General features: G+C 41.0%; 1 protein-coding gene across 1 annotated transcript in view; it reads right to left on the bottom strand.

Moving 5' to 3' along the window:
- LOC117542614 (exostosin-1b-like) overlaps window positions 1-12,149 on the bottom strand; it is a 121,656-nt gene that overhangs the window by 19,956 nt on the left and 89,551 nt on the right. The window contains 3 exon segments of the mRNA XM_034210395.1: window positions 3,948-3,998; window positions 4,000-4,067; window positions 6,629-6,761. Coding sequence (XP_034066286.1) covers window positions 3,948-3,998; window positions 4,000-4,067; window positions 6,629-6,761 — 252 coding nt within the window.

The raw sequence follows: 12,149 nt of genomic DNA, 5'->3' as shown, positions 1-12,149 counted from the left end.
ACAAAAACAAATCCTTGCTTCTGGTCACTTCAAGGTTATGGTACCATGACATTAGTGTTAACTGCTCATTAGCAACATCCTGCTCTTTATTGGACAACAATATGGTTACCTTTCCTAAATCAACTGGTAAGTTCTCATCCTAAAGCTTCTCTAGTGTATAAATTAAAAACGAATTGTTTTTCAGAACGTAAGCAATGACACAGGTGTGATCATGTGTTTCCTCATAATAGGATTCCTATTATACTAAGTCTAACATGCTTTTCCCTTAGCTTTAGACTATGACTCATATATGTGACAATAGGTGAAAATTAAGGCCCATTTTTACAATATGTTATGATAACAGCAATTTTTTTAACCAACTCATGGCGCTAACGCTAACAAGCTACATTAGCTAGTAAGCTAGGTAAGTGTGTTGGGGGGTTGACAATGGACATCAGTATGTACAAACTACATGCTATTGGCTTTAATATATATAATAATATAGTGTACATTAATGACGGAAGTCTAATATTAGTGCAGTTACCATGCAGCTCAAATCATCTGAAACTATGAGGAGAATGTGAAGATGGATTGCATATCAAGTTGAATCTTTCACCCCCCCCTTCTTTTGACATTTCAAACTTTACAAATGGCAGGTGAAAAATATGTTCTCTAAGATTTATTAGTTTCTTGCCGTGTGAGCTTTGCCTGGAGCTCCAGCACCACCATCTGCCATGCCTTCACTTCCAGTTCCTCATTTCAGTCATGCTGTTGAAAACCACATTCAAAATGTGATACATTTTAGTATGCATGCCAGCATTTTGTCAGAAAAAACAATCTCCAAAAGGAGTGGAGTATGTTTTGAAGTTTGATCTGATCATTATTTGTACAGTAAATGAACCCATGAAATCGAGGTTGATAAATGATTACATACATTGAGCCAAACAGTTAAAACTAATAATACAACATATTTTATCCTCTTGGAATTATTTTTGCCTGAGCATTTGGGAAATACAATACCCAGTTATTAATAATAAGGAAAGCGATAGGAACACATCTTCATCTCTTCCTGTGTGTCAAGCTCACATCTGCCCCGCTGAAATGTCCTTGAAAATGTCGTTAAATTAATCAATGGCAGATCCTGGCGTTCCTGATACAGGCAAACCACAAGAATCTCCCTGCGGGGATCAATAACAATTCACATGATTCTGACATTAACTACGCCAGCCGCAAGCCCTCGGGGACGCTGCGCTCTGACTGGACCTGCCAAATTATGAGCTTGAAGCCATTTGGATGGCCTGTATCAAGGTATTTGCCCTGTACCTACAGTATACAGCAGCTGTGTGGAAATATGTCCACTTGTCTATAAAAAAAAAAGGATGACACACAGCTGTTTGATGAATTGATGGATGCAAAATCACATTATTATAAGACGGTTTGGATAAAAAGCAAAACAAGCATCGCTCAAAAGGAGAGAAAGTGTTTGTCATTGTGAGACAACAGGTATACAGTGTGGATCTCTGCACACACACAGCTGAGAAACGTGTTGTTCTCTTCTTACACGGGCTCTAGTCCTTTATTAGAAAGACAGATGGTGTCTCTGTCAAGCCCACCAGCACTCTCAGGGTGCTGATGATGGCATTGTGTATGCATGCCTGCATGTTTGTGTGTATATGACTGGAGGAAAGGGGTGAAAAAGCGGTTGGTGTATCTATAGCACAAGTGGAAGAATGCATGTGCACGCAGCAGGAGATCCACTATGTCAGAAGACGCCTCAAAAGCTTTCTTGCTTCCAATTTAGGCTCCTCCGCCCTCTGAGTTCTTTCATTCTCTCCTCTCCTCTCCATTCATTTATTTATATCCCTTTCCTCAGCAGCGCCCCCCCCCCCCACTCTTTCTCCTCTTTTCAGTGTGCTCAGAGTGGAAGAAAACACCCCGACTGTGTACCTGGCTCTCCACTCAGCATGCACAGCCTGGAGAAGGCAAACACAGAAGCACCTCCAGAAAAATGTACAGATTATTTTAAAGTAATGTTGGCTAAAAGTGGATCTACCACTTGGGTATAACCACACTGATGTAGCACCATCAAACCTCTATAGTGATCGAAATGTGCCTGAAACACAACATCTCTGGAATCAATTGCTTGCTTCGATCGGTACTTTTCCTATTAGTTGATCATACATTACAATCATTAATCTGAATTCGGCTGGTTGACAAAACAATCTCTACTCACAGGCCACTTAATCACTTGTTCCACAGTTTTGAAAAGTATCACAACAGGGCATCATCAGCATTATAGCATTCCTCAATTTTCTTCTATGTTGGCTACACATTTTAGCTTGACAGATCATTTTTTACCTTGACACGGCAGTTAAAAAGGCCCACTTATACGCCTACTGGAGCTTATCGAGTAAGAGAATCTCGAGTCAGAGAATCTTTAGGGGAAAGTGTTTCATCAGAATAAACTGTCAAGATCAATAGCTTTGTTCATTACACTTGACTTAATTAAGGCAACATTCTTGTACTGGTTATGTTTGGTCAAACACATTTAAAGGGCCAATTTTACATTTCACAGATAATTAGTTCAATGGTGACTCGATGAGTAATACTCATTATAAGAGATATATAAATGTTGGGGAGAGTTTATCTTTCAGAAAATCATAGCAGTGTCATCAAGGTTATCTAAACGAAAGTGTCGATACTGTAAATCTAGAGCACGGACATTTAGCACCCAAGAAAAATATTCTACTAAATTTGATCATTGGAAGTTTGGAGTAAATGTCTTCGTTTTGGTAGATTTGGTTAATATTCCTAAAAATAAGGTATTGGACCAGGTTTCGTTTTTTGGATGAGTATAAAAACATATCAACAAACAATTATCAGTACACAAAGAGTCCAACCACTTACATGGACAGTACGTACACAGATACAACCTCAGACACAAAATACACACAAGCTTGAAATATACACATGTGCAAAGAGCCCACCTACGCAACACACATTCATTTTTAGATAGAACTGCCCAAACCAACACACACACACACACACACACACACACACACACACACACGACACACACACACACACAACACACACACACACAACCACACACACACACACACACACACACACACACACACACACACACACACACACACACACACACACACACACACACACACCACACACACACACACACACACACACACACACACACACCACACACACACCACACACCACACACACACACACACACACAAAATACAAAGTCGCTTACTCATACACTCTGCTGGCCAAACAAAAAAAGACACACACTTGCAAACACACACACACACACACACCAGCAACCGGCCTTTGGAGAGCAAATTCCATTTCATTTCCCGTGCTGGTAAGGAGCAAGCAGGGGAATCAATACATGCCGTCTCCAGCTGTGCTGAAGGGGGTTTCGCTGCCATGGAGACAGATGTAGCACTGCTACAAATTGCTCTAATTCAATCCACCGGTGTTAACACACACACAGGGATGAGTTCTGTTGGTGCTTTGGTAGGAAAATGCGGAGGATTCTGGGAACACACACACACACACACACACACACACACACACACACACACACACACACACACACCACACACACACACACACACACACACACACACACACCACACACACACACACACACCACACACACACACACACACACACACACACACACACACACACACACACACACACACACACACACACACACCACACACACACACACACACACCACACACCACACACACACACACACACACACACACACACACACACCACACACATCACACACACACACACACACACACACACACACACACACACACACACACACACACCACACACACACACACACACACACACACACACACACACACACACACACACACACACACACACACACCACACACACACACACACCAACACACTACCTGTGCACAGTACTGGGACTTGGCCACCGCGACCAGCAGCTTGAGTATTGGGCTGGGACTGCGACACCAGAGGAGAGACGGCATGGATGACTGCTGTGAACTTGGGGTACGGTTTAATGCCTGGAAAACAACAGAAAGATGATCACTTGTTAATGCAGTGTTAAGAAATCCAGGACAACAACACTGGCTGGAACACAGAGAGCCGTCTGTCAGCCATCAATGCAATATCAGGCTCTTTGAAGAGAAGAAAGGGCAACGAGAACTGAAGGCTCTCACTTACAAACACTTCATATCTATTTTCAGAGAGATTTTTAAGATGTTACTTGAAACGAGTCTGTCAGCGGTGCAAAAAATATAGATGATATAATTGTAAGGGAAGTACGTTCTCAAGATCAGCTTAAAAATATTCAACAGCGTTAATGTGTTTTGAAAATGCCAAATCTCTTGATCGCTGAATATTTCATTTTGGAAACTTGTCGGCTGGAGTCTGGAACCCAGTGAACGGACGACTAAGTGCTGACGTGACTTTAAATTTAGTCCGACTTGATGCTGCAATAGATTAATCTAAGCAGGAAATAAGATATTGAGCATGAGCGAGAGAGAACATAGAGGACGTTCAACTTTTCCTAATTTAAATGTAATCTAACCCAAACCAACAAAGCATAACACAGAAGAGAAAGCATTAGCCACGTCTCCATTCTGCCACTGAGCAACTTTTATGATGAGGTACTTAAAGCAGTCTTAAAACTTGTTAAACTATCCTTGTGATTTGTAATGAAAAAGTTTAGAGTGTGCAGAGTTTGTAAAGACACAGGATGTATGGCAAACTGGTTACAAGCTCATAAACAGACCTCCATGAAACATTTGACAAATCCTGGAGATGAATAACAGCTTTTTCTTTTAATGTGGATGCTGTTTTCTGTCCTGAGCTCATGATTCTAAGAGGCTTTTATCACGTCCTCTATCAGCTTATCACATCATTCAACAAGCTAAATGTTTATGGAAACACAAAAGGCTGCTTTGGATCGATCCAGCTGTTGGAGGCGATTTAATACCAACAATGACACTGGCCAAAATGATGTGTCATGCATGTTTACATACTTGTGTGTACTTTTAGTTGCTTCTCATGGTTTAGTTGCAAATCACGAAGGTCTTAAGGCCACAAAATGACTGTCTGTTTAGAGGAGTGATTTCCAACTTATTTGGCTTGTGACCCCTTAGAATTATCCATCCCCATCTTCACAAATGTTTATAAACTAAAAGCAAGTAAGCACCAGATACCCCATTATTTAAATTGTATGATTTTTAAAAGACAAACTATCAGACATTTCACAAGAAATCTGATTAAGATACAACTCCTCTCTCATCAGTCATCAGCCAAACTAGATAACAGCGACTTCTGCTTTTCTGGCAACAGATTGGGAAAGTCCCTCTCATGTTTCAACATGACAGTTAGCCTGTTCTCAAAGCCCAGTCTATCAAAAAATTGTCTTTCAAGTTTTGGAAGAAATGTCCCAGGCTGAGCAGACCCCTTACCCACACAAAGTCCAACACTTCAGATTTGACAGCGAGGCCTCATCACCCAACATCAGTGGTCTACATCACTTATGCTCTTATTAATGAATTGGAGCAAATCTTGTGAAAATGAATGGAAGAAACATCTCAATAGGGTTTTCTGTTTGAGTTCCTGCCATGTTCTTTTCAAAGTTAAAAGCTATGTCGTTCAACTGTCTAATATCTTTACTTTCCTTTATCAGAACATTTAATTATTGTTACTAAGTGTCACATATTGTTATTGGATTCTAGTTTTCTCAAGTATACATTTTCATATCACCCTAAAACATCCGGTATCCTTTGGCTTCTAAATAAAGAGTCCATTTAACTAAAGCAACAAAAACAAACCGTGCTCCCGCTGAGTCGGAGTGGTAATATACATAATGAGTGTGAGTGTGTCTTGTTATTTGCTCTTGGAGAACAAGAGGAAGTGTCAGTTGGAAACAAACTCTACTGCCTTGATGTTTCTCAATTACCCATCAGCGACAAGCCACCTTGTCTCCTAAAAACCCATCCGTGTTTAATTGCTTCCTCTTTGACAAACAAATAGCCAGCGTTGTAATCCCTGCCTGTCACTGTGCACATCCATTTTAATATGAACCCTCCACTCCGGGTGCTCAATCAACTGAATTTCTGCATTTGTACTATCGTGGTCTGTTTATTTAAAAGTGTGTGTGTGTAGCTGGAGGATGAGGGGGTGAGGGATGGAGGGGCTCGCGGGTCACAGACATGAGGCGGGGGATAACTCGCCGCCGCTGAACCATAGCATGAGGAATGGGCCGCACAAGTAGCACCAGTAGCCATGCTGACTCAAAACCCATTGATGGACGGGGTGGTGTGTCAATGTGACAAACATCTGTCAGTGACCCATTCCTTCACACACACACACTTGGAGGAGGGCAGCAGATCAGAGCTGCAGGCCATATTTCAGACAAGCTCCAATTCAACAGTCTAAAGTCGTTTTACAAAAGGGACAAAATACTTGCTGATGATGAAGACACTTTTCTGACCGACTTTTATGGATCAGTTCATTGCCTCCTAGGTGTGTTGAAGCGTTATCTAACAGCACTTTGTACAGTTTACGACATGTCTATGCTTCTGTGTGTGAGTGTGTGTGTGTTACTGACCCAGTGTAGCGTAGTAGAAGGGGAAGTCTCCCAGGTATCCAGAGTACTGCGGCAGGGCGAAGAGCCCCCCAGGGTGACTGTTCCACATCAGGCTGCTCCGGGAGCCGTGCGCCAACACACGGTCCTGGATGATCTGCACGGGGAAACAACACACATTAGACTTTGTATTGACCAACAACTTTTCAATTCAAGATGTTATGATTTTTACCCTCTAGTTGAATTTGTTGACTGTCAATTTTTTGTGTTTTCTACATTACAAATAGGACAAAGTGACCACTTTTTGGGGGAAATACACGAGTGAATTGTGCAAGACTCTTGTCTGTCCTCATAGAACAATCTCTATTGTTGCTCAAGTTATATAATTAGGAGAGTTTTCTTCATTTTTGATGCAAGGATTTCCCTTGCTGTTTGTTGTTTAATATGCATAGGTGTGACAAATGTGTAAATTGTAGACTACATAAATTAACTTGACTAACTCAAGATTATCCTTCAATATCCTTTCTAAAAATTGTAGGAGACAGCTAAGCGGGTAAACCAAAGCCGAGTAGGCCAACATTTTCTGACTTTTATTCCAACAAAAACGTAACTTACACTTTGGATAATGGAACAAAGATTTGTGTGAGACCCGACCTGAGTGGTAAACCACATTATACACTTGTCTTGTGAGGAAATCAGTTATGGAAACAGCATTAATTTAGTGGTCTTATTAAAATATATATATATTTAAAGTATATCAAGTAACTGTAAATGCACATAACATGATATAGATTGAAAATGAATTTACAGATTACACTTCTACTACAATTTGAATATCCTAATACATATAAAAGGGAATATCTGTGTTGCTTCGACAGCCTTCAAAATAATTAAAGGACAGACTGTCTGTATCAAAGTTTTGTCTTTTTTATTACAGCAGTGTCTCTGTTTTTCTTAAAGTCCACCCTGCAGTATGCAAGGCTTCCCTTTCTAAACTGCCTTTAAATTACATTTCACTCAGAGCCCTCATACAACTTTGTGTGTTGAACAAATCTGCCTTTCATTTCATTTCAATCTTTATTTCGAACAGATTAAAAAAATAACAAATACAAAATAACAAATGTGAAAAACAGAATACCGTATTGTTAAAATACAGTATTTATCCACATTCATGATCATATTTATATATTCAACAAAAAAAAGTCTTCATATTAATAATATATCATATGTGTCCGAAAGGGAGCAGGAGGGAGCAAATGCTTATTAATTCCCACCCCTTACTTGATCAATGATTGTCCTTTAAATCATTATGCAAGTTATTCCTACTTACATTTACACTTATACACAATAATTTCTCATCTTCAATCACCTCTCTTCATTCTCATAGTTTTTCCAAAAAGTGTTTCTGTACATCCTTTTGTTGTGGAATATTTTCCAAGGCCCATAACTTTGACCCAGTTTATCAGTTCAAACTGTCCTGACTGAGCACACGCACCTCGTAACCTTGGCTGCTGCTTCCTGCCTGTTGGCGTCAGCTGATAGAAGTGTTATGATTCTATGTTCCTGCCTGTTGACGTCAGCTGATAGAGGTGTTATGATTTTATCTTGTTATGCAGCATGTTGATGATGCTCTCGGAACTAGCTAAATACATGGGTCTGGGGTAGAGTTCTTCAGAAGTGACGTGGCAACTCTACCGTGCAGTCAGATCGTGGCTGCTGTGACTTGTGATGTGAATTCTCCGGCCGAAGCTCCAAATAAACCATCAGTGTTTGACATCAAAGCTCCTGCTCTTCCCGTGTCTCCTTCATGAGTCAGTGACTCCCACTGCATTGCTACACAGAAGTTTCCCTTACACCTTTTAAACTGAATTATGCTTCTGCTATGTTTTAACTCCTGCTCCAAACCATTCCATAAAATCACCCCACAGATTGTTAAACTCATACTTCTCAGAGTTGTTCTGACCTTGAGTTGTTTAAAATGTAGATTCCTCTCAAATTATAACCACCCTCTCTGTCTAGGAACAGTGTTTTTAATTTCCTAGGAAGTAGATTATGTCTTTCTCTGTACATGATTTGTGCTGTTTTAAATTTAACCAGATCAGTGAACCTCAATATGTGTGACTTCAAAAATAATACATTAGTGTGTTCAAGATATCCAACATTATTGATAACTCTTATAGCCCTTTTTTGTAATGTGCATAACGGCTGTAGGTTGGTTTTGTACGTGTTTCCCCAAATCTCCACACAGTAAATCAGATATGGCAATATTAGTGTGTTATATAGAGTATACAATGAGTTGTGGTCCAGAATGTGTCTGGCTTTTCCCAATATTGCGATAGTCTTAGCCAGTTTTGCTTTTACATGAGTGATATGAGGTTTCCAGCTGATGTTGTGGTCTCAAACCACACCAAGGAACTTCATTTCATATACTCTTTCTATGTTTATGTTATCTAGTATTAATTGCACCTGTGGATTTGTTTTATGTTTTCCAAATAACATAATCTTTGTTTTGCTTATATTTAATGATAATTTATTTGTGTCAAACCAATGTTTTACTTTAATCATTTCTGCTGTTATCACTTCCCTTAGCTCTTTCAAATTGTCACCGGAACAAAACATATTAGTGTCATCTGCAAATAAAATACATTTCAATATATTTGATACTCTGCAAATGTCGTTGATGTATATTATGAACAGCTTTGGACCCAACACAGACCCCTGAGGTACTCCACAAGTTATGTTCACCAATTTCAACAAATTGTTGTCTGTTGCTTAAATAATCTCTCACCCAGTCTAATCCCACCCCTCTGATGCCATACCAGATTATAGTCAGTGAAATATTAAGGATTCCATCAATGAGCCTAGTAATCAAACAGATAAAACATTTCACACGACTGCAAAATGAGTTTTTCACACAAAAGCACCAAGAAGCAGAAAGTCGTAAATGTGAATGAATATCAACACGGATAATGTTCCAACTTCTAAAAAAATCCCATTTCAATTCAGAACGATATTCAGGGTGATATTTAATACCCGGGTTGGTGAATAAAAGCAGGTGGAAAGCGGTTTTAAAAGTAAGTCTGCGGTCGTTGTATGAAAGTAAGAAAAGTGGCTGAGCTGCCCAAATGCTTGCTTTGTATCACCTGAATAGCAACTGTTGATCGTGAGTGAATCGCCAGGGCACAATGCTGAGCTAAAATAAATCCATGTTATTGTGTAATATTTCATCCTCGGACAAACATACTGAGCTCTTTTTTTGGAGAAGCAGATCAGCAAGTCAAATGAATATGTGCCGGTCAGTCACACAGACAGAGGCCATCGGAGAATAAAAGAGGCAAAACCCAGACAGAGTCATCAGCTGTGTTTAAGCGCCAGTCAGTCAGCCTGCCCGATCCTTTCTGTGCACAAATAGAGCAGTCGGTCACACGTGACAACGGCCACTATTTTCTCCCCGCCGCCAGCCTCTGCTGAGCAGGCAGGGGAAAGAGATATTGCTGCCGTGCCCTTGAGCCATGCTGAATTGCAGCAGTAAAACAGACACAGGTTTGCGGCCCTGTTTTATGGCCTTGATTGAATCGAGAGGTGACGGCTGCTGGCTTGGCAAACTCAAAAAGGGCGGACGTATAGAAAGAGGTGAAGAGAACAAGACGGGCGGAGGCTAATAGCTTTTCCAATTGTAAAAAAAGTTAATAATGTAGCTGGAGGGGGCTTGACTGTAATAATATTGACAAAGCAACATCAAAATTCATCACAGTGAGGCAGGGATGTGAAAAAAAACCTCTGCACTGGGTGAGTTTTTTTTTACTTTCCCCTAGATTTGTCCCCGAGGGCAGTCGATAACCATTTGCCTCAGTTGAACAGATTAACTCACAATCCTTTAACTTCTCTATAAAAACACCGCCTGCCACCTTAAAAACCTTGAGCCCCTGCTCGCTCGGCTGCAGCTCCCCCCCCGCGCCGGCAGCCCTCAGTCGGGACATGATGGACGACTCAATCTCACCTCAGAACAGCCACAATCAACCAATTAGAGCATGATAGATAAATCCTGCCTCTCTGGGAGCACTGTGTGAGCCCCGCTTTAATAGGTGAGTTTAATAGGTGCACCCGCAGAACAGACCCGGCTATATTGAACTTGTGATTGGTTGAAACTCGACTGCTCCCCGGCAGGAAACACTGCATGATAGGGTGAACTCATGTTTCCTGCTTGCCTTGCAATCTCAGCACACACACATAGTTTGGAGTGGAAGTGAAGTCAATAAAAACAGCAAGTGAGTTTGTGAATGTGTGCCGGCAGATTCAATCTGTCAGGATATCGGAGTGTGTGTGTGTATGTGTTTGTATTGTCAAGGATCTGCAGTGAGGAGGACGATGAGGAGGAGGTTGAGGGTGGGGGGGGTTGCAGGCTCGACAGGATGAATAAACCATGTCGCTCGTTATCTCGGGGGCTGCCACGGCAACGCCATTTACATATGTCACCCCTTCTCCTTTTCACCCTTTCCACAACCACTCTCCCCTTTTTTACAGGACAGTCAGTCAGGATTAAGCATTCAGCCCCTCGCTGTATTCCACACACACACACACACACACACACACACACACACACACACACACACACACACACACACACACACACACACACACACACACACACACCACACACACACACACACACACAACACACACACACACACACACACACACACAGACACACACACACACACACACACACACACACCACACACACAACACACACACACACACACACACACACACACACACACACACACACACACACACACACACACACACACACACACACACACACACACACACACACACACACACACACACACTTTTAGTCAGAGGCTTCAGCCGTGTCACCTTGCTCTTTAGTGCCGAGTGACAACATGTCAGCAGGGTTATGCCTGGGTGGTGCCACGTGAATCTGGGCTGACACACTTTGACATATGGAGATGTGTTTCTGCCTCTAAGTGCTCGCGTGTGTGTGTGTGTGTGTGTGTCTTTGTGTATGATAGCGCACACTGAGACGAGGCTAGATAACAAAAAGAGATGTAAAGCTAGCAAAAAATCGGAAAAAAACACTGAACAAATCTGAAAAATACTGAAGCCACACTTCACTTGCCGGTGCTTGTGTGTATGTGTGGTAAAGTCAATTTCAGATGTAAGATTTGGGAAGTTTTAATGAAAGTAAGATTGCAGTATTGGGGGGGTTCCTTAGTTTTGGATACATGTTTAAAGAGGAGATACAATTCGTGATAGAATACTTGGGTTGTAACCACAGATCAAAGCTAGCACTTAGCTCAGGTGTTATCTGTATTTATAAACAATTAATTCAAACTGAGTAATGAGTAAATTCCAGTCAATAATGTGTATAAATTAATAAGGAAGTGGATTTGTATGGAATAAAGGGATCAGAAGAACGTAAAAGCACATTCCAGAACTTATAATGATACTCCACCAAAGTCTGTATTTTGTATATGAAACCCTTTTTGTAGTTGTGTTGACATGGATTGGATGGAAACAA

The sequence above is a fragment of the Gymnodraco acuticeps genome, unplaced genomic scaffold (genome assembly GCF_902827175.1).
Source record: "Gymnodraco acuticeps unplaced genomic scaffold, fGymAcu1.1, whole genome shotgun sequence".
Classification (NCBI taxonomy): Eukaryota; Metazoa; Chordata; class Actinopteri; order Perciformes; family Bathydraconidae; genus Gymnodraco; species Gymnodraco acuticeps.
This window is presented reverse-complemented; position numbering and strand designations above follow the sequence as displayed.